A 27,496-nucleotide genomic window follows, 5' to 3' on the forward strand; every position below is an offset into this window, starting at 1 on the left:
AACGTGTTAAATCAATAGTGGACATTGGTTGCACACATTTGCTTTGGCATAAACTTAAACAACTTAGTTAAATCAACACAACTTATTCACATTCAATAAACCTGTGCATTTTGTGTTGATGAAACGTGATTGAAACATGTTTAAATGAAGTAAGTTGAGCTCTTGGAATATTTTAATCCTTCACAATTTTGTCACTTTATTCCAACAGTATTCAATAACTTTTACCTCAATACTACTTGGTCACTTGAATACTACATGTTGTCTTCATATTACATAATGTTCAACAAAGTCTAGAGTCTGGCTAACATAAATGGTTTTGTCTCCACTTTACAACAACTTCCACTGCCATCCTACTAGCTTTATCCGGGTTGCAGGGGGGCTGGGGCATAACCCAGAAGTGATAGGGTAAGAGGCAGGGTCCATCCTGGACAGGTCACCAGTCTATCACATAGAGACAAACAACAGGTTTAGAATCACCAATTAACCTAACTCGAATAACTACATGACTTTTAACTGTGGGAGGAAACCAGATTACCCAGTGAGAACCAACTGCAAACTAACCAGATTGTTTAACCAACATTAAACAATGTTTGAACAATAACTGCTTCCAGCTAAACCCAGCCAAAGCAGAAACTTTGATTACTGCACCAGGCAGTGCAATACCTGATATTAAACAGCATCTGGGTGATTTAGGTTCCTCACAGAAGCATAAGCTTAGAAACCTGGGTGTTGGTTTTGATGAAGCTTTTTCTTTGGAGGGACATTTAAATCAGATAGTAAGAACCTGCTTTTTTCACTTGAGGAACATTTCAAAACTTAGATCCATCGTGTCAACAAGTGAACTCGAGATGATGATACATGCTTCTGTCTCTACAAGACTGGACTACTGTAACAGCCTGTTTACTTGTCTAAACATGAAAGGGCTAGCTCGTCTACAGGTTGTTCAACTATGCAGTGAGGCTGCTGACCGGCTTGAACAAGGGAGCTTGTATGACCCCTGTGTTAAAGTCGCTGCAGTGGCTACCAATCAGATTTAGGTCCCATTTTAAAACTTTTACACCATTACAGGGACCCCCCCCCCCCCCTCCCCCCATTGCTGATGTGATTCGTACACATACCTCTTCTCGTAACCTGAGGTCATCAAACCAAAACCTTTTAGTGGTCCCCCACACTCGCTGTAAAACTCGAGGGGACCGATCTTTCCAGGCTGTTGCATCCAGACTGTGGAATGCACTTCCTTTATTTCTACGGGCTTTGGACTCAGGGGAGACATTCAAAAAGCAGCTAAAGACATTTTTATTTCAAAAAGCTTTTAATGCTTTTAAAACAACTAGCTTTTAACGCACTTTGTGACACGTCTGTGAAAGGTGCTGTATAAATAAACTTTACTTACTTATTACAAGGCTTGATGCAGAATTTTCTTTATGTTTTTGTCTTTGACAGGTTAAACCACAATAAATAGCGATAGCATACACATGGTGTGGGCAGTTGTCTGCTTCTTATAACCCGTGATCTTGTGAATTTCATGAGTCCAGCAACTAACCACTCTTACTAGATTGTATCATGTCATCTCAACAAGAACAAAATAAGTTGAATTTCATACAGATCCTACATGATTTAATCATGTTTACCATAGAAACATGAAATTATTTTCTTCAAATTACAAGTTATACTTTTGTAAATGTAACAACCACCCAATTTTCTTTTTTTGAGTGCAGAGTGAAGTGCTCTAATGGGATAACATAGTACTATAAGGTCATTAAGATAAGACGGGGCAAAATGAAGCAAGACCTTGTACGTGATAAGAATGATTTTGAATTTGATTTTGGATTTAACAGGGAGCCAATGAAGCAAAGCCAATATGGGAGAAATATTCTCTCTTTCTAGTGCCTGTCAGGACTATAAAGGAGGAGGACTCTTCACTGACATGAAAAAATTGTAAATACAAATACAACTACTCTTTCAAGGATGTTTGATATAAAGGAAGGTTGGAGATTGGCCTATAATTAGCTAAGACTGCTGGGTCTAGAGATGCTTTTTGAGTAAAGGTTTAACTACAGCCAGCTTGAAGGCCTGTGGTACATAGCTGATTATTAGAGATAGGTTGATCATATTTAAGATTGAAGCATTAATTAATGGCAGGACTTCTTTGAGCAGTTTTGTAGGAATGGGGTCTAAAAGACACGTTGATGGTTTGGAGGAAGTAATTATTGAAGTTAACTCAGAAAGATCAATTGGAGAAAAAGAGTCTAACTTAATATCAATGGTACTAAGAGTAGCTGTAGATAATATTTAAGAGTTACATAGAATAGAAGAATAATCCTTTAATTTTCCCACAAGTGAATAATTTGGGTGTGACAGCAGCAAGAGAGACACATATACAAACAAACAGTACACAAGACACAGAACAGAGACATACACAATTTTTACATAATTACAACAAGGACAATAGTTACCGAAAGCAGAGTACTGTACAGTTATTGAAATTAAATAAAATGAAATACAGATAAGAGGCAAACTCAGGTTGTAGTGCGAATCTGTTGATAAAATAGTGTCAAATTACAGCGCAGATGTAAACATCTGTGTTTGTTGGGAGCAGGTCTGATTGTACAGTCTGACAGCTGCAGGAAGGAAGGACCTGCAGAAACGCTCCTTCATGCATCGAGGATGCAGCAGTCTGTCACTGAAGCAGCTCTGCAGCAACATCTACATGCATGGGGTGGGAGACTCTGTCCATCAGAGATGTTATTTTGGCCACAGTCCTTCTGTCTCCCACCACCTGCACTGGGTCCAGGGTGCATCCCAGAACAGAGCTGGCCTTCCTGATGAGTTTATCCAACCTCTTCCTCTCAGCTGCTGATAAACTGCTGCTCCAACATACCACACTGTAAAAAATGACAGACGCCACCACAGAGTCATAGAAGGTCTTTAAAAGCGCTCCCTGGACTCCAAATGACCTCAGCCGCCTCAGCAGGTAGAGTCTGCTCTGACCCTTCCTGTAAAGAGCATCAGTGTTGTGGCTCCAGTTTATTATTCAGGTGAACACCCAGGTACCTATACGAGTCCACTATCTCAATCTCCACTCCCTGGATGTTCACCGGTGTCAGTGTGGTGGGTCTGCATCTCCAGAAGTCCACCACCAACTCCTTGGTTTTCCTGGCGTTGATCAGCAGGTGGTTCTGCTGACACCAGTCCACAAAGTCCAGAGTCCACTGTCTGTACTCTGAGTCGTCCTCACCTGTGATGAGGCGACTATGGCAGAGTCGTCAGAGAACTTCTGTAGGTGGCAGCGTGGGCAGTTGATGGAGAAGTCTGCAGTGTAGAGGTTGTTCCCTCACATACTGTGGGCGGCCTGTGAGGTAGTCCAGTATCCACTGTGACATGTGGTGGTCCACTCCTGATAGCTTCCAGCTTGTCCCTCAGAAGTCGTGGCTGGATGGTGTTGAAAGCACTGGAGAAATCAAAGAACATGATCCTCACAGTGCTTCCAGGCTTCTCCAGGTGAGTCAGAGCTCGGTGGAGGAGATAGATGATGGCGTCCTCCACTCTGATGCCAGGCTGGTAAGCAAACTGCAGCAGATCCAATGAAGACCTCACCAGGGGGCGCAGATGGTTCAGAACCAACCTCTCGAGGGTCTTCATCAGATGTGATGTCAGGGCTACCGGCCTGTAGCGGCTGAGGTCCTTGGGATGGGAGGTCTTTGGTACCGGTACCACACAGGAGGTCTTCCACAGCCGTGGAACTTTCCCCAGTGACAGGCTCAGGTTGAACTGATAACCTGGGATGCCACACAGTTCATCTGCGCAGCATCTCAGGAACCTGGAGCTGACGCCATCTGGACCTGCAGCCTTCTGCACCTTGATCATGCGAAGCTCGTTCCTCGCTTGAAGTGCAGAGATAGAAAGAGAGGATTTCGGGGGGGGGGGGGGGGGGGGGGGGGTATGTTGGAGTCCACAGAAGCCGGGGTGTGTGTGATGACTGGGAGCTGAGAGGTGTGAAGTGCTGAGATGAAGGACAGGCAGGCCCTAAAGATGAGGGAGATTGCAGCAGGGGGGACAATGCTGGGGGAGGGGTGGGTGGTTGATCAAACCTATTCAAATATTTATTTAGGTCATTCACCCACCCCAAGTCTCCTGCAGCCTGGGGGGTTGGTTTTTGTCCTGAGATTGTCTCCAGGCTGTTCCAAACCCCTCTGATGTTGTCCTGTTGCAGCTGCTCTTCCACCTTCCTCCTGTAGTTTTCCTTCCCCTGCCTTATCTTCCATTTCAGCTTCTTCTGGACAGCTCTCAGCTCCTGTTTGTCTCCAGATCTAAAGACTCTCTTCTTCTCCCTGAGGAGAGGCTTTATTTCAGGATTTATCCATGGCTTGTTAGAAAAACACCGTACCTTTATGATGGGTACGGTGTTGTCCACACAGAAGTTCATGTAATCTGTAATGCAGTCTGTGATGCTGTTGAGGTCATCCTCCAGGGGGCTGCAGAGGTTGTCCCACACAGTAGAATGGAAACAGTCCCTCAGGGCCTCTTCAGTCTCTGCCGACCATTTTTTAACTGTGCGTTTCACAACTGGTTCTCTGTAGTAGAGGTTTATACACAGGGCTGCACATAAGTGGTCCGCAGGTGCGCATTCGCTGTCAAAATAAAAGATGCGACGCAAAGAAGTTGCAACGCGCGTTTGCGTATATAAGATTTTCTGGAGGAGGACAGACATTTGTTTAGAACTCTTAAAGATGTCAAGAAGCTCCTTTAAGCAGTTACTTTGGTGTTCCTCCACCTCCAAAGAATAGCAGAAGGAGTCCGAACTACAAAAGAAGCGCGTATTCTCGGAAAAGTGGTTGCAGGAGGTGAGCTGGCTTCAAACAAATGATGATCGCACAGAGATGTGGTGCAGAATGTGCCGTGAAAATCCCACTCTAGCGGACAAAAACAGTGCTTTTTATATGGACGCAAACGCAGGTTGCAACTTCTTATCTGGTGCTCGTCTTTTATTTTGACAGCGAATGTGCACCTGCGGACCACTTATGTGCACCCCTGATTATACACAGGCTGGAGATGAACCAGGGAGGGAGAGGTGATGAGCTGTATGCCTGGTGCTGTGTTTGGAGTCTGCTGGTTACAGTGTGCAGGACCTCACAGGCTGCTGCAGCGTTAGCAGAGGGCGGGGCATGCACAGCTATCATAATGACGTGTGGAAACTCTCGCTGTAGATAGTACGGTTTCATGCTAACCGTCCTGGCTTCATAACTATGTGCTACAAGCACACTCTGATGGGCAAAGTTAAGTGGCAAACCATCATGCCTACTTAAATTTGTGCTGGAATTACTCTGTGACAGCAGAAATGTGCATAAACTAGTTATGGTAGGACATTTTGCCAAAGTAGGATGGTTTGTCAGAACACTGGAAGTATATCACATACATGGTGATGGTTGTGATCATTACTAGTTAACGTTAAAGGGATGGTTGGCTCAACAGAACTCTGACTGTTTGTCAGCCTGGCTACAGAGCTGCAGAGAAATCTCTGGCTGTTCTTATTTACATCAATCAGTGATGAATAGTCAGATGTTCTGGCTTTATGGAAGATATTACAACATTGCATTTGTTTATGGCCAAGTTAACTGAACATGTAGTTTAGTAATAATTCTGCTTAAATTGCTCCTCTTTCATCCCAATCTGTCTTTAGACTCATGCTATGATGTAAATAAGCAGAACTAATTTCACAGATGTTAAGCAGCAGATTCAGTGCATAAGCTCTACTGTCTCTCAGTAAATGTATGTGAATAAGTATTTCATACTACACGTTTTTTACATTCTGTTTCATTTTCAGAATAAAGAGCGAGAGCGCATGAGGGAGCGAGAGAAAGCTGCAAGGGAGAGTGTGGTGCTCAAGCCCAATGGTCACCTTTTTACATCTCTGACAGTGTCAGGAACCACACTCTGCTCAGCATGCAACAAGAGCATCACTGCAAAGGAGGCTCTCTGCTGCCCTAGTAAGTAACACTCTAGTTATTCCACCACTGTCTCATCATTATGCTTTATATAGTGTAGTATGACGATGTGTAGTATGACGATAGTATGACGATAAAGCCAGAGACACAAACCTCAGAACAAAGTTCTCTCTATGTCTAAAAACACAGGATGTGCACTGAGTTATGCGTCACCTCTCTCTTGGTTTTTTAGTATTTGGTCCCTTTTTATTAACTGAATTAGACTTTAAAAGGAGGGAGACAGGAGGGGTATTTTAAGGTCATTACATTAATATTTAATTCTTAAATTAAACTAAAAAAAACTATTTATGGTCAAAGATGAAGAGACCTGGTTCCACTCTTATTTTCAGTCAGTCTTCACTTTAGTCACAGGAAACAGAGAAGCAACAGAGAAAACCCGACAATCACATGTCCTTTTATGAGCAAGCACTTTGAAAACAGCGGGGAGGAAAACTCCCTTTAAAACAGGAAGAAACGCCCAGCACACCCAAGCTCAGGGGGGGGCGGCCGACCGCATCCTGACTACATCAGCAGTCACAGTAGTGCTGATGGGAGAATCTTTATTATGATTTGATGACTGAAGAAATAAAGAGCAGTCAGTGAACAGCTTCAATCACCAAATTAAATAACCTGTCAAAATACAACAATAGGAGTTTTTGCTATTTGTTTTTATCACAGTGTGACGATGACAGCTCAGTCCACTCTCAAGTATCAGTGTTTGGATCAGAGCTACTGGCTGGCTGCAGGCTGTGTGCCCTCATGCACAGTATATGCCATAATAAACTATCGCTCACAGCTTATCATGTGTGAAAAATACTGTTGTTAAGTGAAGTATGTTTTAATCTAAACTGTGAGCCAAACAAGTTGTCATCAGTGCATACGACTTTCTGTCAGCTGTTTCTTACTTTCATTCCCGTACATTTACACAGCGTCACTGTTTTGCCCACTGAGGACTGATGTGTTTTACATCACAATTGTTGGTTTAACCAGTGGGTTCCTTTGCCCTCTTGCTGTTTTAAAAATGTAGGTAAAATAAGCACTGAATAGGTTCTGGATAAATGAAGAAGAGGAGCCTCCCAGGTTACGTTTGAAAACTGCTGGCTTGCAGGTTTTTGGCAGTGAAAATCGTGACTAAAGAGATTATTTTGGTTGTTGATGTGATTATAGTGAAAGATCTGTGTCTATGAATGTGTTGATTTAACTGCATGTTTTATGTTCCTCACTGTTTACTTTGCCTCTTGTGTCTTCATTTACTCCAGCATGCAGTGCCACTATCCACAACCGATGTCGAGATACTTTGCCAAACTGTGCCAAAATGAAACAGAGGGTAAGACACAGACATCACTACTAATCACAGTTTCTGCAAAGAGTCTCTGTGTATCAGTTTGAACACGTGGTCTTCATCCGTCTGGTCTGGGTGAGGCTGAGCTTGTTCAGATGCATGGTCATCTCATTTTCTTCTTGTTTCCTAAGCACTGGCAGTGTCCAGAGTGTCCTGTTGTATCCATCACTGAGTGGCTGTGTGTGTGAATGGGTCAGTGTGGCTGAGAGCTCTTGTGCAAAAGAGCTTCAAGCATTGACTAAGATTAGCTAAATGCTGTTTAATTGACTGATCTCACAGACATGTCACAGATTTAGAGCTACAGTTACCAAGTAAAACAGTGATGTTATAGTCAAACCAACAGATGCTGCACTAGTGAATCCAAGCAATGGAAGAGTTTTGTACTCCTTTTGTATTTGAAGGTATCAGATCACTTTTTAGAACGATGGTCTTTGGTTAATCAGAAATTATGAATCACAGCCTGTAACAGTTCATCAAGACTACGAATCGTTTTTGTCAAACTGTGGACGTAGTGCTGCTGACGTTTACATGTAACACTGAAAGTCTGCACTTCAGTGTCTGTGCTGTCCAGATACTTACTGATCTAAACGTATTTCTATTCTGAATAGTTCCCAATAGTTCCAGCTGTGTCTCCTGCTGTTTCCTGTTTGTGTCATAGTCTTTCTGTTCTTGTACTGTTAGTGTTTCTGTGGTTCCTGTAGTTCCAAGCGCAGAGTCATTTCCTAGCGTTACAGCGTTCCCTCATGAACAGCCTATTGGATTACAATGTCACCAGGGTTTTAATAGTTTTGCAGTTTTCATTAGTTTTTATTTTTATTTAGTTTTGACTTCAGATTTTCAATTTTGTATCAGGTTTTATTAGTTTTTACCTTTTGTTTGCTAGTTTAGTTTTTATTTTTTTTAAACCCTTAGTTTCAGTTATAGTTTTCGTCGTGTTTGCAACAATGAAGTGTAACAAAATCCCAGTTTCATCATATCAGTCATGCTCTTCTGCTTATCCTTGGGTATGTTGCTCTTCCAGCTACCATACCCTGCACCCTGGACAGGTCGCCAGTCTGTCGCAGGGCTAACACGCAGAGACAGACAACTCACATCCCCACCTATGGGAATAAATAAATAAATGAGGGCAGATGAACAACCATTGATAGCAGGCAACTATAAGATATATATCTTGGCCCCAATGAGACTATTACCTCTTGCAGCTCCGGGTGAATTGCTAAACTTTTTGAAGGCAAAAAGTTGTGTAGATATCCCAGTCTCAATAAACATATTCACCAACGCTTCCTCTCGCTTGTGATGTTCCTGCGAACGGACCAACCAGCAGCCATCGGCTCGCTGTTGGAAGCACTGCATTAATGGTTTTTGTGGAGTTGTCTCGGGATGCATCACGCTGCCCGGGGTTAGCTTCTGTTTCTGGGGATGAGGCTTGGGCGTGCTCCCTTACCTTCTCAAGCTAAGCTAGGTTAGCCTTCTTGTGTGAGCTTTTCAAAGGTTCCCTTTAGAAATGTTCCGCATAATTTGTCTCTTTCCACTACAAGACACTTGCTTTATCTAAAACGCAATCATATTCAGAGTAATATGAAATTGGACTCTGGCGATTTCTCCCGACTTTTGCTGACGTGATTCTGCGTGGGACGGAGCAGCGACACAGACGACTCGACTAACGTACTGCCCCCTGCTGGCACAATGAGACACAGCAAGAAAAAACCTGGAAACTACACTTCACTTTCACCCGACGCTATTGAAAACTAAACACATTTTCGCTATAAATCCAGTTAATTTTAGTTAGTTTTCCGTTTTTTGCAAAGTCTTGTTTTTATTTTTATTTCCGTTAAAAGAGGTGAAAAGAGTGAAAAATGTTTTTTCACTTCTAGTTTTTGTTATTTCGTTAGTTTCGTTAACAATAATAACCTTGAATGTCACTGTCAATAAAAGGTTGTTTTAGTTCCTTTTATTTATTCCTAACAGTTTGCTCTTGAGTTCTCAATCAACATTAAATATAATGAATGGTGAATTTATTCTGGTAGCTAAACTGACCTAAAAACTCTCTTTGTTTCATTTTTGTGCTCCTGTAATTGTAGTTTTTGTCCTTTCAGCAACAGAAGACGGCCCTGATGAAGAACAATGTTCCACTGCGTGCAAAAAGTAAGAACAATGGAACAAATCTAAGAAATGAACTGCATATTCTGCCTCACTCTCGTCCTGTCTTCTTTCCTTCCTCCCTCCTATCTATCTCTTTATCAGTATGTTCCTCCGTCATCATTAAAATCCTCTTTAGCTTGCTAACATGTTGGAATATTTTTCCCTTTCTTCAGCCAATTCTCTTTATAATACAACTATTTTCTCCTCTCAGCTCAAGGAATGCGAGAACGTCCAACTTCAGCTATTTACCCCTCTGAAAGCTTCCGACAATCTCTGCTCAGATCACGCCGTGGCCGCTCTCACCTATCCCTGTCCAAGAGTGTCTCCACCAACAACATCGTAGGGTGGGTCATAAACACAGAGCGAATATTAGTGTTGCTCTGTTGTTTGGTTAAAGCTACCTGAGGTCATCAGTGCACGCTGGTTTGCTGGATTAAGGACAGAAACCAGTCACATCCACTAGTTTGGATTTGCTTTGTCGAATGTTCAGCGAACACCAAGAATGCATAAAAAGCAGGACAGGAAATGATCTTTTAAAAACACAGTATGTGACCTTAACCGTGGTCACTCACTGTCACATGGTGGGACAGGAAAGGTCATGAAGCTAATTCAAGATGATTTTGAGCTGCAACTATGAGTATTCATGCTTGCTTTCCCCCAACATGTCAATGTTTTTGATGAGTGAGGCACAGAACAGACTGTGGCTGACAGACAGATGATGATGAAGATTATCCATCTTCATGCTACAGTCACTGGCAATGATAAAGATGTATACAGGTTTTGTAAATGCTCACAGGGACGGTGTGATAATATCTCAGATTGCAAAATTTACTCTGCTCCACCTGATTTGAATTCAGCTCAGTTCAGTTTATTTATATGATACAAAATCACAACAGCAGCCGCCTCAAGGCACTTTATGTTGCAAGACCCCACAATACTGAGAAAACCCCAACAAGCACTTAGCGACAGTAGGAAGGAAAAACTGTGAAGGCCCGAGACCCAGACTAAGACATGCAAACTGGACACAGAGACCGGTGGGGGTTACAGGAGGCACACATGGCCCCCGTGAAGTTGTGCGAACAGTGCAGCCTTGTTGCTCTTTTTCTGTGACACATACACCCAAAAAGAGCAGAAAACCTTCAAAAAAGATAATCTATTACAAACCCTCCACTCCATGTTTGTTCGAAACCAAAGAGCTCATCCACTGTGTCTGGGATTGACACTGATTTGTTGAGTTTGTGCTGGCAATTTATACGGCTCCACGCTAATATATATACACGAGGAAATTTTCAGTTAACCCACAAACTTAGTTGGAAACTGTCAGTTTCAGTATGTCTGTCAATCAAAACACCAACATTCCCAACTCCAAAATGTATGAGTTGGTGTGCAGCCAGTGAAATCTCTATGCATTAAACACCACTGTTCAAGGTGCCTCTTATTATTTTAACATTTGGCTCTGTTTGGTTCTCCAGTTTGTTTGCCGCTACATTTATCTCATGCACAATAGTTAGGCACCAATAATACCTGCATGCATGTGTGTGCTGCAGGTCGCTGAATGATGATGCTCCCCTGGGACTACGCAGAATTCTCTCCCAGTCGACAGACTCCCTCAGCTTCAGAAACAGAACGATGTCGATGGAGTCGCTCAATGATGACGGTATCGCAAACATCCAAGCAGCACAAAATCTTAGACAGCTCCATGTGTTCACAGTCAGTTAATTATACATGTATGTTATATACTCACAAGTCTGCAGGCCAAAGACTGGTCATTCTTCCAGCAACATCATAATGCACTGGACTGTAGTAGAAAACAAACCAGAACAGTTCATGAAGTCCATTTCCACCCAGAGAACTGATGCTGCTGATTAGATATGTGCATAAATGAGCAGTTGAACAGGTGTACCTGGAGAATGTAGGTATTTAAAAAAGAAATTCCTTGTGACTATTTTCCACATAGAAAGTAAGGGCTGAATGGGAGACTGCAAAGAGTACAAGTTCCAATAATCTGTCTGATAGTTTATGGATTAATAAGGTGGACAGAACGTTCTGTCCACGCCTGCACACCTTCTTATTGTAACATTGTGACAAATGAATGCATGTTTCCAGAATTTAAGCAAGCTTGTCAACATGAATGCATGTTTGGTGCTTAACTTTAATAGATAATCGCTTAACTACTAGTAGTTGGGGGTGGCTGCAGCTCAGGAGGTGGAGCAGGTGTCCACAGGTGGTTTAATGGGCCGAATATCCTTGGGCAGGATACTGACCCCAAGTTGCATCCATCAGAGTATGAATGTGCGTGAATGCTAGACAGGAAGCACTGTCATATAAAAAAATAAGTGCTTGTATAAATGGCTGAATGACCCTGGTTGTATAAAGTGCTTTGAGTGCTCGGGTAGAGTAGAAAAGTGCCACATGAGAACCAGTCCATTAACCGTTTGGTGCATGCTCTGATTGGTAATAAGATCCTCATAAACATTCTTCCTGAATGTAGTGGAATACAACTGTACAGCAGTAGAAGTGAAACGTGACACATTTCATGAAGAGGTCGTTGAATCTTCAAACCTTCAGGAGAAAGCTCAAGTCGTCTGTTCAAACTTTTGTCTTCAGTCTACAATAATCTCTCATATAACAATAGTAAAATAAACAATAATCTGTGAGTCTGCAGTCTTTCATACTGATCTTCTTTTCCTCTTTAGGAGAACTGTACTACGCCTCAGTCCTGGAGGAGATCGAGCTTGAGGGCCAGGACTTTAAGGCTGACTCGTGGAGCATGGCTGTGGATAGCAGTTACTTACAGACACATCGCAAAAATGTTATCAAGAGGCAGGATGTCATCTATGGTGACAAAAACATGATCTATTTTTCATCATTTCTGCCTCATATGCAGACGTTCAGTCTATTGCTAAACATTATACATGTGTTTGCATATGGACACACATAGAAAACAAATCAGTATGTCACCGTTTAGAAATATGCAATGGTTGTCATTTAAAAATGTCGTATGCATCTCATCTCACCTTTGTTATACGTGTGTGTGTCTCTTAGAGCTGATCCATACAGAGCTGCACCACATGCAGACACTGCAGATCATGGAGAGGGTGTTTCGACAGGGCATGCTGGAGGAGCTTCAGTTAGAGCCCAGCACCGTGCATGCTATGTTTCCCTGCCTGGACCAGCTCATCAAGATACATTCCCAGTTTCTGGCACAACTTCTCCTGCGGCGCAAGAACAGCCTGCAACCTGGATCCAACCACAATTACACCATTCATCAGCTGGGGGATATTCTAGTAGAGCAGGTTTGTGATTCTGCTGACTTCCCCTTACTGACTCATATCCACAGTAACGTGACTTGTTTGTGTTCTTCTGCCAGTTCTCAGGCCAGTCTGCAGATGACATGCAGAAGACTTATGCTGAGTTCTGTAGCCGACACTTAAAGGCTGTCAAATTATACAAGGAGCTGCTCGCTAAAGACAAGAAGTTCCAGTTCTTCATACGGGTAGGAGACACATGCATGGACATATGTATATGTTAACGACCGTACCGACCTACCAAGACTTGTTCCAATTATACTTCCTAATTATTATTTCACCTTCCTCCCTCTCTTCCTCATATTGTTGTTGGGACTGCTGGCCTTCCTGCTGCACTCCTCCACAGCTGTTTCCAGCATCAGCAGCCTCGTGTGACCGCGAGGGCTTGTTACCAGTTGTTGTTGGTGCTGCTGTTGACGACGCAGCAGCATAATAAATATGAACAATAAAGCAACAATAAGCATAATTAAATAACTGGCTTACTTGGCACCTACAATGTTTCATACTAAAGGCATTTTAATTTTACTAAGCATAGACTAAAGATGTTGATCATGTCGGAGGAGAGCTAAAGGGTTTGAATGAGCATGTCTGAAAGACATAAGGAACCAGATGTCGCTGCTATAATTGGTTAAAAAAGGGCAAAAATGCTGTTTCAGAACAAGAGGACACGTTCAAGAAAAAGAAAACGCAGCTTCAATTGAAGAGTGGAGGAAATGCTTCATCGGTGCCTAAGATAAATTCACTGCCTCCTAAAATTAAAAGAACACTTGGAAAACACATCAGATCTTAATGGGGAAAACATTCATGCTGGATACTGATACTGGTACAGATGGTAATGAGTTAGGAATGAAAGGATGCCTCATTGTTTGATGGAATGAAATGAAATTATGAACCTACAGACGGCTGAATTTAAAGAATGGCGCAGCAGGCTCTCCCATTTTACTAACGGTACTCAGGAGTTTGTATGACTGACAATGTTGGGACATGCTCCTAATGAGACGGCAGATGGTGACCTGGGGGATCTACTTTTACATCTGCCTGCACATTTGCGCCAGATAAAGTGCACCAGGAGCAGCCCAGTTAACCACTGCACCAGTGCAGGGTACAGTGGGGCAGAGGAATTCCCACTGATACTTAACGACGGTCAGGATGGCGTCGCTCAGCCTGTAGAGACCCGTGTGCGAATTCTTTCCCCCCCATTGATATCTGATGTTTTTTCCAAGTGTTCTGTTCATTTTATCAGGCAGTGCATTTATCTTAGGTACTGATGAAGCACAGACAGGCCACCCCGACCATCACTGGCCCACCACTAAACTTGTCCGGGCAGCAGAGTGTTCCCCACGACTACTCCGGGTCCTCTTACGTATGTCACGTGTGTTCAGTGTGAACCTGCACTTATGTGTGGACAGCACAGGATACCAGGGTGGACCTGCCAATTCTGCTATTCTGTGACAAATGCCAATCATGCACTCACACATACAGTGTCGATACAGTGTTGATACAGTGTTGATACAGTGTCAATACAGTGTCGATACAGTGTCGATACAGTGTCGATACAGTGCTGATACAGTGTTGATACAGTGTCGATACAGTGTTGATACAGTGCTGATACAGTGTTGATACAGTGTCGATACAGTGCTGATACAGTGTCGATACAGTGTCGATACAGTGCTGATACAGTGTCGATACAGTGTCGATACAGTGTTGATACAGTGTCGATACAGTGCTGATACAGTGTCGATACAGTGTCGATACAGTGCTGATACAGTGTCGATACAGTGTCGATACAGTGTTGATACAGTGTCGATACAGTGCTGATACAGTGTTGATACAGTGTCGATACAGTGTTGATACAGTGTCGATACAGTGTCGATACAGTGCTGATACAGTGTCGATACAGTGTCGATACAGTGCTGATACAGTGTCGATACAGTGTCGATACAGTGCTGATACAGTGTCGATACAGTGTCGATACAGTGTCGATACAGTGCTGATACAGTGTCGATACAGTGTCGATACAGTGTTGATACAGTGTCGATACAGTGCTGATACAGTGTCGATACAGTGCTGATACAGTGTTGATACAGTGCTGATACAGTGTTGATACAGTGTCGATACAGTGTTGATACAGTGTTGATACAGTGTTGATACAGTTAGCACAGGGCTAGCTAGACATTGTCGCGCCCTCAGGCCACCCTCGTGGAAGCTGGTTGAAACCATGACTTCGTGGAGAAAAGTCATACCTTTGACTTCAGCTCTGCTGAGTGTATGATTCAAACTGATCGCTTTTAAATAATGATGAAAAATTAAAGCTTCCTTTCTGTCTCTTAGCAGCAGGTGAGTCGAGGACCCTTGCTACGTTGCCATGGTGTTCAAGAGTGCATCTTATTGGTGACTCAGCGGATGTTCAAGTATCCTGCACTTATTCAGCGCATTCTGGACAACACAACAGGTGACTCATCCCAGTCATCTGCCTCCTTCTTTTCTCAGATCTACAATGTCACTAGAAAATTAAAAAATGCTGGTTTTCACATTTAACTAACATTCATGGTTCCACACAACGAAGCAAAACCAGGCTTCAATGGGAACTTTTTCCTCTTCTCCATTTTTCTGTTATTTACTGTAAACCTAACCCTTTAACACCCAGGGTAATATATTTGGTACATGAAGCTTTTGTGAGCTGGATTTAGTAAATTAAAACTCATATATGCAAATTCATATTTCTTTCTTTCTTTTGAAAAAATTGTCAGAAGATGAAATTCAAACTTCACAGTTTTACTGAAATTAGAGATGAATCAGATGATTGTTTCTATTTTATCCAGATGATGAAGAAGAAGCTTCCTCTGTGGCCCAGGCTCTGCTGATGATCAGAGAACTGCTTAGTTCAATAGACCAACAGGTACTGAAGTGTTTGCTCCCTGTGCAATAATCTGTGCGTCATTCATTCTCTTCATATTCAAATATCAGCAAACTCACAAAGAATTTATGTTCTTTTCTAAATCTTACACATTCAGACATCAAGTACAAGTCAGTGCAAACACTCATTCTTCCTAAATGACGCTTAGATTAGGTCTTTAGATCTCTAGTTTTTAGCTTGTGCTAACAACCCAGCATTCATTTGTTCTCCTACCTCAGCTGTAAAGTGGACGACTTGTTTCACTAACCAGAGAGAGGATTTGTAGCATTTACAGGACAAACAATTGCCTGCCCTGTTCGACAGGCTCTAAACTTCCACACAAGTGCTTTTAGCTCATACTCGAGATCTTTGTTTTTTTCTAAGACTGATTTACTTCTGTTTTTTATCTACTGAAAAATCTCATCGTATTTTCTGTCTTATAATGTATTACACTGTAATACAGTCATAATATGTAGTATTTATTAGTTTCAATAGAATAACATTTAGTAATAAGACCTTACTATTCCTCTACTTTTACTAAAACTCAGTAAAACTCAGCTTCATTTTTAAACACTTAGACTTTGTATGTTCATCTTTCCGCCTGACTCCCTCCAATTCACACACATTTATTTTGTCTAAGTGATGTTCATTCCTCTTCTCTTCAGAGCACACCTCCACCTCCATCACCGTTTCGAAACGGATCTTACAAATCTCCTTGTAACATCCATTTTAGCCGACTCAGATTAGCTCGCTGGTTCATTCAGATGATTTAATCAAACTGAAAATGTAAGATTGAATTTCCTGTCGGCAGATGGACGATCTGGAGAAAACGCAGCGGCTTCAGGAAATCCATGCCAAGCTTGACCCAAGGGCTGAGGCCATAGTACGGGATGGAGGAATATTTAAAGCTGGAGAGTTACTCCGAAGGAGACTTATCCGTGAAGGGACCCTTTTCTGGAAAACTCCAGGATCACGACTCAAAGGTACACAACAATTGGGTGATTAATATTTAATAAAATAAACATAATACAACAGGTAGACACTGACTATTGTCCTATTACTAGCTGTCTTAATTCTTTATGGCATAGATTCAACGAGGTGGTGAAAAGACTCCTCAGAGATTTTGGTTCATATTGATAAAATACCATCAAGTCAAAACTGAACATTTAAATCAGCCTCAGTTGACCTTTACAGCAGGGGTGACCAACTCCAGGCCTCGAGGGAGGTTTAGATCTCACCCTGGGTCAACACGCCTGAATCACACGATTAGTTCATTACCAGGCCTCTGGAGAACTTCAGGACATTTTGAGGAGGTCATTTAAATTGTGTTGGATCAAGAACACATCTAAACCTGCAGGACACCGGCCCTCCAGGCCTGGAGTTGGACGCCCCTGATGTACAGACTGTATATATAAAACACACGTTATACGTTGGCTTATGTAATTATTCTGTCATTAACACTAAACAACATTAAAATGCACCTTAAAAACCGTGAATCTCAATTATGAAACAAATTCTCAATTTAAAAAATGACAAATATAATGAAATAAAAACAATAATAAAAGTAAGTACGGCTGTGCACAATGAAAAGTTGGGACACTCTGCACAACTAGAATTAAATGGTAAATGGCCTGTATTTGTATAGCGCTTTACACTACATCCACACACACATCCACACACACATTCACACACATATGATGGCAGCTACATTGTAGCCACAGCCACCCTGGGGCGCACTGACAGAGGCGAGGCTGCCGGACACTGGCGCCACCGGGCCCTCTGACCACCACCAGTAGGCAACGGGTGAAGTGTCTTGCCCGAGGACACAACGACCGAGACTGTCCGAGCCGGGGCTCGAACCAGCAACCTTCCGATTACAAGGCGAACTCCCAACTCTTGAGCCACGATCGCCAAGCAAGAAAGGCAAGCAAGAATAAATGCAGACAGACCGACAAGAGACAGAGGACAGCACAGAGCATAAATACACACAAGGTAACGAGGGAAATGCACAACAGGAGGGAGACACAGCTGAACCTAATTAAACATGAGGACAGGGAGGAAAACAGAATACACTGACATAGGACATGGAGTTTCAAAGTAAAACAGGAAACGCAAGAGACATACACAACAATGCTGTCTTAACACTGAGACATAGAGACATGACTGACTGAGGACACAGAGGGAACACGGAGCACAGGAACAGAAGCCAAGATACTAGAAATGAACTCAAAGACTGACCCAGGACTGTGACATTAACAAGGTAGTTATGTTAATGTTAGTTCCCCGAGGCATGGATTATGGATCCGGTAAAAAAAGAAACATCAAAGCCGATATGAAAAATGAACAACACACCAAAAGACGAAGAAGAATGTCGGTGGAGGACAAGGTCCACCTGATGTGTTTGCCCAGAATAAGAGACTTATGTTGTTACCTTGTATCTTACTGATTAATTTTCATTTCACTCCTCACATTTAACTGATTTTTTGTTGTTGTTTATGCTCATAAAATATGAGCATTTATCTTTTTTGTTTTTCTTTAACAAACAATGTCAGACACGGTCATATTCAATTGCTGGCTGTCCGAGTGGTGTGGGTGATTTTAACACCCATGGAGAAAATGACGGCCTTAACACGACAAATAAGAAATAACATATTACTCCCATACTGGCTTCTCATGATTGGCTCCCTGTTAAATCCAAATGTAAAATCCTTTCAATCACAAACAAGCAAACAAACATCTTAATAGCTTTATAATAACATATCACCCCATTAGAGCATAGCCCAAACTTTCCTTTTTGCTAAAGCATAGTTAGGGCTGGATCAGGTGACCCTGAATCCTCCCTTAGTTAAAGGAGGATCCATTCTTCGTTTTATTATGAATATTCTACTATTATTAATTATAATTAAAAAATATTATTATATTGATTGATAACTTGTCCTGTCTCTGTCCCCTGACCCCAACTGGTTGGAGCAGATGGCCCCGCCCCTCCCTGAGCCTGGTTCTGCTGGAGGTTTCTTCCTGCTAAAAGCACCAAAGGGCTCAAAGGAGATCCAATGATTTCGTTTTTCTCTGTTTTCTCTGTTTTCTCTGTATTATTGTAGGTCCCTACTTTGCAATATTAATCTCTCAGTGCCTTAAGGCAACTGCTGTTGTGATTTGGAGCTGTATAAGTACAACTAAATTGAAATTCAAGTTTTAGAAAGGGGCTGTGTTGTTGTTGCCAAGGTTTGAAAGCCTGGGATTGAACCTGCTGGGTGGTGGCGTCTTTCTCTATGGTTGCCTGCATTGGTTTCCTACAGGTCCTCTGTCTATCTTCCACACTTCCGCATTTAAACCCAGAACCATCCTGCACTGCATTAAGTAAAGATTTTATACAATGACACTAAAGGGTGATTCTAGTCTAAAAAAATGTTTATGTGTGTGTTTGTGTAGATATACAGGTCTTACTGATGTCTGACATCCTGGTGTTTCTGCAGGAGAAGGACCAGAGGTGCATCTTTCCATCTATGGTAAGAAAATATTTGCACACATGTTAAAAACACACAAAAAACTAACCAAAACCCCCCCAAAGCATGCTAAAACTAATTACACAAATGCATCATTTTTGGAAAGACATTTTTTAAACATTGTAACCCTTTTGTTTTGAAAAGGATATTTCAAAACACTAAATAAATATGGATAAATAAGTAAATACTGCTTACACACAGACAGCGATGAAGCAGGTGACAGAGAGCGAATGCAGCAAGAAAGAGAAAGTACAATGACGCTGCAGCATGCTAAGCATGCTAACAGAAATGCACAGAATCTGTATCTTTAGGTGTGTCCTGGCTGTTTTACCTGTTCGAGGTGTGTGTGTGTGCGTGCGTGCGTGCGTGCGTGTGTGTGTGTGTGTGCGTGCGTGCGTGCGTGTGTGCGTGCGTGCGTGTGTGTGTGCGCGTGTGTGCGTGCGTGTGTGTGTGTGTGTGCGTGTGTGTGTGTGTGCGTGTGTGCGTGCGTGCGTGTGTGTGTGTGTGTGTGTGTGTGTGTGCGTGTGTGTGCGTGTGTGTGTGTGTGTGTGTGTGTGTGTGTGTGTGTGTGTGTGTGCGTGTGTGTGCGTGTGTGTGTGTGTGTGTGTGCGTGTGTGTGTGTGTGTGTGTGTGTGTAAGCCTTCATGTAACTGAACTAAGTCGTTTATTTAAAATGGAAAATAAAAGATAAACGAGGGTGAAAAAAACACATAGTTACAACAAGTTTTTCTCTTTATTTCACTAAAACTATCCATGTTGTACGTTTTAGGACAAGCCTCCAGTACTGTCCCTTCAGAACCTAATAGTAAGGGACATAGCCAATCAGGAACGAGGCATGTATCTGATTAGTGATTCCACCCCTCCTGAGATGTACGAGTTTTATGCTGCCTCCAAGGATGACAAGAACATCTGGATACGCCATGTACAGCACGCTGTCAGCAAGTGGGTAAATGCACACACAACACATGCTAAAGCTTTCCATCGGTTTGTAGTCTACAAACTGAAGTTTATTACATCTTGGGTCTTATTTCTGCATTTTGGAAAATATAAAGAAAAATGTAATTACCCAGAGACAATTATGGACTGTAAATCCCACAGAAAACACAAACATTTATTTGCATTTGCAGAGCAGAATAAATGTAGCATGTTTTTCATAGAGCCTGTACTTTCCTCCTATAGGTTATGAGGTCGGCACACTGGTTCCTATATAATAATAATAATAATAATACTAATAATAACTCCCAGATGGCTGAGCTCCTCACCCCAGAGGCCAGACACTCTTCAGGGGAAGCTCATTTCTGTCTGTACCCGTTTTTTGGTCACTACCCAGAGCTTGTAACCATAGGTGAGGGCAGGGTAATAAAGTCGAGTTACAAAAATGAGACCCAAGTTGTGATAAACTGTTTAATTATTGAGGTATAAATGTCTACTAATTAGTTTATGAACAAAAAAACGACAAATCTAAAACGTTCGTGTCTGTTATGTGACTGATAAGACGGCATGTGTGGTCTGGATTTTGTGTGTTCAGGTGTCCATCAAGAGAGGAGTTTCCCCTGATAGAGTCGGAACACAAGGCTCACCTGAGGAGGCTCAAAGGTCAGGAGAATATACAGACTAACTGAATTACATTCACATTTCAAATACCTGGGAACCAGAAAAAGACGACATGGTAGCTTAGTCTTACTGGTGGCTACGTGTTCTCTACCACAAACTTTAACCAAAAAGATGAATACTCAGGTTTTCTTTCACCCTTTTGGTCCTAAATAGTTATTTAAAGGTTTCCATACTTTTACCAAATACAGAGGTTCCACTGGACCGAACATCACTGTGATCTCCAAACCAAATCCAAAGGCCCTGTCAGAGTATCAAACATACCAAACCTGATCTAAAAATGTAAACTGCTGTAGTATCCACAGGCAGAACATCTGTGCTAGTGTCAGGAATCGTTTAGATCTTCTGACATGCCAGTATTATCTTGGATTGCGTTTTTGCCCACAGTAAATGCTTTTGCACAAGAAGGCAGCATTTCACAAGTTTGGAACAACAGTAAACAGTAAAACCATAAAGAGCAAAGCAGCTTTGGTAACGGTAAAACCATCAAATGCCTCACAGAATTTCTCTCATCAAGCTGCTTTTTTTCTGATGTATTGATTGCAAACAATTTTGGAGCAGTGACATCTAACCAGAAGCAGAGGAAGTGAAGCACGTGACTAAACGAGGAAACAGACATGAACTTATCGGGGAATTGGCACAAGAGTGGAACTAAACTCTCAACAACCAAGAACTGAGAACAGGACAAACTAAAACTAGGAAGTTAAATGAAGATATGAACAAATAACAAGTCGACCAAAGAATCAGCAGGAAAAACCGTTTCTGCTCCACAGTCATAGCTGCACTGGTCTCCTCCTGTTTAGACCATGTCTGAGCTTGTTTCATACAAATAAAATTAAACTGAAAATTGAACTGAATAGTTATTTACATGAACTGTATTTCAAACTAAAGCGTCCTGCATCAGCATTTTCATTTTGTCCAGTGAAGGCTGGGGTCTGCCCGACCTTTCTGTCAGATCAACATGAACCAGGGAGACCTGTGAAGAGGCAGGCTTTGTTTTTCTGCACGTCTGTTTTAGACTGATGACTGATTGATTGTCATCCAATCAGCTGACCTGCAGCACAAGGACCAGGAGATGCTGGAGCTCCTGCAGGAAAGAGTGACTTTATTCTGTGAACTGGCAGAGGTGACAAGTGGCCAGGAGAGCCTGCAGCCTCCCATCACTCGCTACTTGTTTAGGGCTGACACACCACAAGCTCCTCGTGCTGAAAAACTATTACTGGATGCCACATCTGAGGGTAACTATCCACGTTTCATATTAGCATGCTTCACATGTGAAGGTGAATATCTGATCCAACTCAACAAAAAAATAAATAACTGTTTTTGTACATAACTTCACATAATTTCAATTAGAAGTATGAGTAAAAACAAACATTTTGTAGCAAACAAGAATGAAAATATTTACTACCCAAACTCCTACATCCACTTTTTCTCCCTGAATTTTTTCTGAAGTGACCGTGAGCTGTCACATAGTTGAGGCTGAGGCTAAAGCTTCAAGACTGAAGCCGACTTTAGTGGACATGTAGACCGAGGGAACAGAGGTGATGAGGTAGTGCTGGGTAGGTAGGGCTGATGGCTGTGGATTTTTCAAAAACCAAGGTGCCTCTGGAAATCAAGATAAGGAAGTAAGTGAAGGTAAAATCCAGGACTGAATGGCAGAAGCTGGATGAAGCGGTGAGGAAAACTGTACTACAGTATTTTATGTATCGTCTGGAAACAGACTGAATGAGCAAGAACTAAATGTACATCAAATAAGAGATAGAGAGGCAAAGGCTTACAGTGTGCTGTCTGCTGTGAGTAAAGAAAGTGTGTTGAGATGGAAGGAGTTTGATGAGCTGATCAATAAAGAAAATGAGAGCGAAAGCAGGACAGATACGGCAAGTACAGAGGATCATTGTAAGTAAGTGTCACGGTACTGGGCCATGTGGCCCAGGGTTTAAGTTCTAACGCTTGTTTTTGTATCCACATGTGTAGTTTAACACATCTAGTTGTTTTCTAGTTTGCAGTTTAGTCCTTGGTTTCTTAGTCCCTTTTGTCATCTCTCCCTGGTCCGTGTGTCTACCTGTCATGTTTCATGTCTCTGGTTAGGTTAAGTTCATGTTCTATCTCCATGTCTATGTCTCTGTGTTTCCTGTTTTATTTTGAAAGAGTATGGTGTTCTTTGTTTATTGTAGTTAGGGTTACTCTCCCCTGTATTGTCATTATGTTTCCTTCTAGTCAGCTGTGTTCTCATGTGTCTCCACTTCCCCAGATCACCTCATGTGTGCATTTAAGTCCTCAGTCTTCCTTTGTTCGTCGCTGTGTCGTCTGTTCTACTTCCCCCATGTTACGCCAAGATGAAGAGTGGAAGGCAAATGGTCTACATGATATACGTGTGGAGGAACTGAGAGGATGTCTGAGGAATAGTGAACTGGTAGCAATTTTCAAAACAAGGGTGATGAGCAGAGCTGTGGTAACTACAGGGGATAAAGTTGATGAGAAAGGAAGAAACTTTAGCAAAGAGTTGTTGAAGTTAGGTTAAGAAGAGACGCGACGACCCTTTGGAAGTTAACAGCTGTTTTGGCCATATCGAGCTCACTTACCATTGACTGACGCACTATATATACATCTGACGTGCTGCAGTTTTGACACAGAGAGGAGATCAAACACAAGACATGCAGGAGGAATCAACATGGGAACAGAAAAATAGAAAAAGATGTAAAGTTAATAGAAATATGTGTGTGTTTGTGTTTGTGTGTGTGCGCGCGTGTGTGTGCGTGTGTGTGTCCTCACAGTGGACAGGCTGAGTGAACTCCTTCTGGGCTTCAGCATGGACACCCGCCTTTTGTGCCATCACAGCCACATGGAGGTGGTAGACTGTAGTAAGTCAGCGTTTCAGTCTCTCATTCATGATCATCTTAAGTTTGACTGAATTAATTATGGATTTATACATTAAGAAAAATAGTAACAACCTATAATGTGGCACTATCAGGCATTAGTTAGGTATTAGTAAGTGCTTTGGTCATCATTTGGAACACAACACTCCTATTTAGTATGTAATGTATGAATACAGATATAAATGTTCATTCTTGATTAATAAGCTCATAATGTGTTCATGGTAACATTTCTAAATACATAAATAACAAAGTATTTGGACGCCCATTCCTCTATATAATGATTAAGATGATTAAGATATGAGCTCATTGTTTGTGAGGTTAATAGAGGTTTTATAAATGCTGGTTTCATAGTGTAATTCATGGTTAATTAAGACAATTACTATTTGTTAATGTGAAGTGAAGGTTATTTACGTCTCAGCTATTTTCCCAACAGAGACATGACGCAGACAACACAGAAAGAAGTACAGAACATACAGATGCAAACATAACACACCTGAGGTTTGCACAATAATGCAGGTTTGTAGGCGGGGTTTAAGAGGAAGATGCACCAAGGAGGTGGAGCCACAGGACAGCTCAACTTGAACATACAAAGATTTCTTCATTTAACATAAAACATGAACATTGTTTTTACAAAACAATAATAAATCTTTCACAGAGCTTCACAAATACGTGTATACAATATAAAGAAAGGGTCCATCATATTAAACTGGTAATGCAGGAAAATGTCTCTGGAATGTTTGAGACTTTGGAACTTCTTTAGATCGTTCCCGAGGTTCAGCTTTCGTCTGGTTTGTGGTCTGTTAGCTTTAGTGCAGCTGAATTAGACTAAATAGCGGTTTCACACAGGTGAACAGCTTAAATGAAAGAAGTAAGGACTCCACCTCCTCCTCATTCAGTGAGAACTCAGAGCAGCTCCGTGGGGCGAGGAGGAGATCAGGTTACGAGGTGGTTCTCCACCATGAAGGAGAATCCCAAATCAATGAGCGTTATCATGGAGCCTTGATTTCCCTAGCATGTTACTGCACTCAGTCAGTAAATACTGCTATTTAATGGCCACATAAATCTGAATTCTCAAAAAGGTGCATGAATTCATGGAAAGTAGGGGAGGGGCTGGTTGCAGTAAGGGATGTGATTGGGTGATTTGGTGTCAGTAATGAAAATGAACTGCTGTCAGTGCGATGTGCAGCGGGTCTTCATGCTGCTTACTGGACAGTATAATTACAACGACAAAGGAAAGAAAATATGTGGACACATCAGCCCACATGTGCACTGGGCCACCATCCAAATACTCGGTATGCCAGATTACCAGTCCAGGCCTGCTGGTAACTGCCTGAATTAACCATGAATTATAATCTGAAGTATTAAGAAAACCTTTAAAACACTCAGTCACTGATTTACACTAAATATACCATGGGCGCCTTATGAGTGAGCTTTTTAGTCTAGAATAAACAATTATATCCACATTTATAAATTACATACTAATGAAGAGTAATACTTTATAAATGATGAATTAAGCATACTTACCTTACTAATGCTTAATAGTGTGACATCATTATAAAGTGATACCAGAAAACTATGTTACAACAACAACTTAGAATTACATAAAAAAGCTTCTGTTTTTTTTAAATAAAGGTTAAATTGCACATATTGCTCCAAGACAAGTACTGAGTGTGTTTTGTCTCTTCTCAGGTGACCAAGAGCTGTTGGTCAATGGAGCCCAGCATTTTATTGCAGCAAAGGTGAGGACAAAGAGTTGATGATGGGAAAGGGTTTGGAGGTGCAGTTATGGAACTGAACATGGTCTCAGATTTGGTTTGTGTTGCATATAGTAAAGTTAACGGGACCGATGAGTCATTTTGTCCAGAGACTTTTATTTTATCAGCAAAACTAGAGTTTAATTTTCATCTTTGACATCAATAATGTCAGTAAGAATTTAGCTTTCAATGTCAAATTCAAACTTTACTTGTGTTTAGTAATTTCATTAACTGCAAGTATATCTCTAATAATCATATTTTAATATCAGCACAGCAGGTCATGTATTGTATGACCTTCATTCTTTTATTTTCGAGCCACTATAGATATTTCGGTATAGTTTTTGATGAATACAAAAAGCTCTCCTGTATAATAAAGACAGGACAGAGTGACTCCAGTTCACACTGAAGTCACTGGACTCTTGTTTTAGGGGCGTCTGTGTGTCTGTCCTGATTTGTGGTGGTGGGGGATGTGAGTGGATGTTGCCTTGCAGTGTTGAATGGTGCCTGGGATACTTGTGTTGGTAGGTGCTCCTGGGTTGGGTGTGGGGTCTGGGGCATTGGTGCCTCGGGTCCCCTGGTTCCTTGTTAGTTCTGTCCCTGTGTGGGCGTGTCATGAGTGTAACCATCCAGGTCGAGCTGGATCTGTGCGGAAAATCTGAAATGTTTCTCTGAGTTGGTGAACTGTAATAACTTTGCTTCAACTGTTTTCACTCTCTGCTGTCTGTGGAAAACGTTTTTGCCTAATAAAGGAATGCACGAAGCGACAAGACAAGTCACCGCTAATGGTAAGTAACTTTTAAAGTATGTCTGTTTATTTAAAGTGCATTTAAAACAGAAGTCAGTAATAAGTATGCTGCTCGTGTCTGACAGGAGATCTGCCAAAGGCTGGTGAATCTCAGCGTTTATCTTCATGCACTCCAGGTAAGTCGGACTTAACCTGCCACAGCACTCCATACACCACACCACATGTTACAGACACTGTGTACGAGGTCACCTTCACCTTAGTTTTGTTAAGTTGATAAACTTTAAAGCTTGTCTGAATGCCAATGTTCTGACTACATGTACTTTTTGACTACGATAAAACTAACATGATTAATAACTACATTTTATAAAAGCATGTCTCTGAGGGGAATTAGTTGACATAACTTAACTCAGTATTTCCTGTTCACTTTTGTAATCCTCTTTAACTAAAATTCCTGAAAATTATGTTACAAACCTTTTAAAATGAAGGCAGGCAACTGCCACAACTGCACTGAGTGCTGCTAAATTTAGCAGCTTCAAGAAATATTGAAAATAATTCAAACAAACAAATGAAACAAACTAAAAACAAGGAGCCAGAGTCCAAAGCAAAGCCATGAAATGTTCAAGAACACAGTAAACAGTTCTGAAAGGTTCAGGGGGCCCAGAGGTCGACAGCACAACAGCCCTAAACAGTTCAGTTCACGAGGCCGACTGTGCGAAAGGCAATGGCGGCAGCGGCGCAGGTGAAGGAGGTCTGGAGGCCGGCTGTGCGGCAGGACCAGACAGGCGACGGCAGGACCAGACAACGGCATGGAAGCCGCAGATGGTGGCGCGGCAAGCGATGAAGGCTGGATGGGCCCCTCGGACCCTCCAGCGGGAACAAGACTTACATTCTCTGAATCAACCGATTCAGACAGAATAAATCCTCTGAGTGAAAAACAGTCTTGCTCACAGTGAAAGAAATTGCAGAAGGTTGGGTTGGAATGCTCGAGTGGAGAGGGCAATAAACATTCACTTTCTCCCATGAATGGGGTGTGCTCAGTCGTTCTGGAGTGGCGGCGTTGTGAACGCTGTTTACTCCGGGAAGGGGGTGGGTCGGGCCACGAACCCTCCAGCTGACCGGGCTGCAAATCCTCTGGCTCGTCATACAGGAGCGGTTCTCCAGAACCTCCAGCAGGAACAGTCTGCGGGGTCCATGTTCTGGTCGCGATCTTCTGTCATGTGAAGGCTGTGTGCAGGCAGTAGTGATGGCAAGGTGGACCCAAAAGTGCAGACTCAAAATAAAGATTTATTTCTACATGACACAACTGGCTACACTGGCTACACTGGAAACACT

At 42.1% G+C, this 27,496-nt stretch overlaps 1 protein-coding gene across 4 annotated transcripts in view; it reads left to right on the forward strand.

Annotated features, from left to right (window-relative positions):
- arhgef2a (Rho guanine nucleotide exchange factor (GEF) 2a) overlaps positions 1 to 27,496 on the forward strand; it is a 37,849-nt gene that overhangs the window by 3,987 nt on the left and 6,366 nt on the right. For 3 of the 4 annotated variants that reach the window (XM_026155992.2, XM_080295793.1, XM_026155990.2), the window contains exons 2-20: positions 5,825 to 5,987; positions 7,244 to 7,311; positions 9,423 to 9,471; positions 9,680 to 9,812; positions 11,016 to 11,125; positions 12,165 to 12,308; positions 12,514 to 12,764; positions 12,839 to 12,964; positions 15,108 to 15,228; positions 15,599 to 15,675; positions 16,484 to 16,655; positions 19,105 to 19,181; positions 19,948 to 20,120; positions 20,707 to 20,774; positions 21,839 to 22,027; positions 23,564 to 23,650; positions 25,355 to 25,404; positions 26,169 to 26,204; positions 26,290 to 26,340. In XM_026155992.2, coding sequence (XP_026011777.1) covers positions 5,843 to 5,987; positions 7,244 to 7,311; positions 9,423 to 9,471; positions 9,680 to 9,812; positions 11,016 to 11,125; positions 12,165 to 12,308; positions 12,514 to 12,764; positions 12,839 to 12,964; positions 15,108 to 15,228; positions 15,599 to 15,675; positions 16,484 to 16,655; positions 19,105 to 19,181; positions 19,948 to 20,120; positions 20,707 to 20,774; positions 21,839 to 22,027; positions 23,564 to 23,650; positions 25,355 to 25,404; positions 26,169 to 26,204; positions 26,290 to 26,340 — 2,127 coding nt within the window. In that variant the 5' untranslated portion in view covers positions 5,825 to 5,842. The remainder of the gene's footprint in view (positions 1 to 5,824; positions 5,988 to 7,243; positions 7,312 to 9,422; positions 9,472 to 9,679; positions 9,813 to 11,015; positions 11,126 to 12,164; positions 12,309 to 12,513; positions 12,765 to 12,838; positions 12,965 to 15,107; positions 15,229 to 15,598; positions 15,676 to 16,483; positions 16,656 to 19,104; positions 19,182 to 19,947; positions 20,121 to 20,706; positions 20,775 to 21,838; positions 22,028 to 23,563; positions 23,651 to 25,354; positions 25,405 to 26,168; positions 26,205 to 26,289; positions 26,341 to 27,496) is intronic. The other variant, XM_026155991.2, reaches the window with a different exon arrangement.

The sequence above is a fragment of the Astatotilapia calliptera genome, chromosome 22 (genome assembly GCF_964374335.1).
Source record: "Astatotilapia calliptera chromosome 22, fAstCal68.1, whole genome shotgun sequence".
In the NCBI taxonomy this organism is placed as follows: Eukaryota; Metazoa; Chordata; class Actinopteri; order Cichliformes; family Cichlidae; genus Astatotilapia; species Astatotilapia calliptera.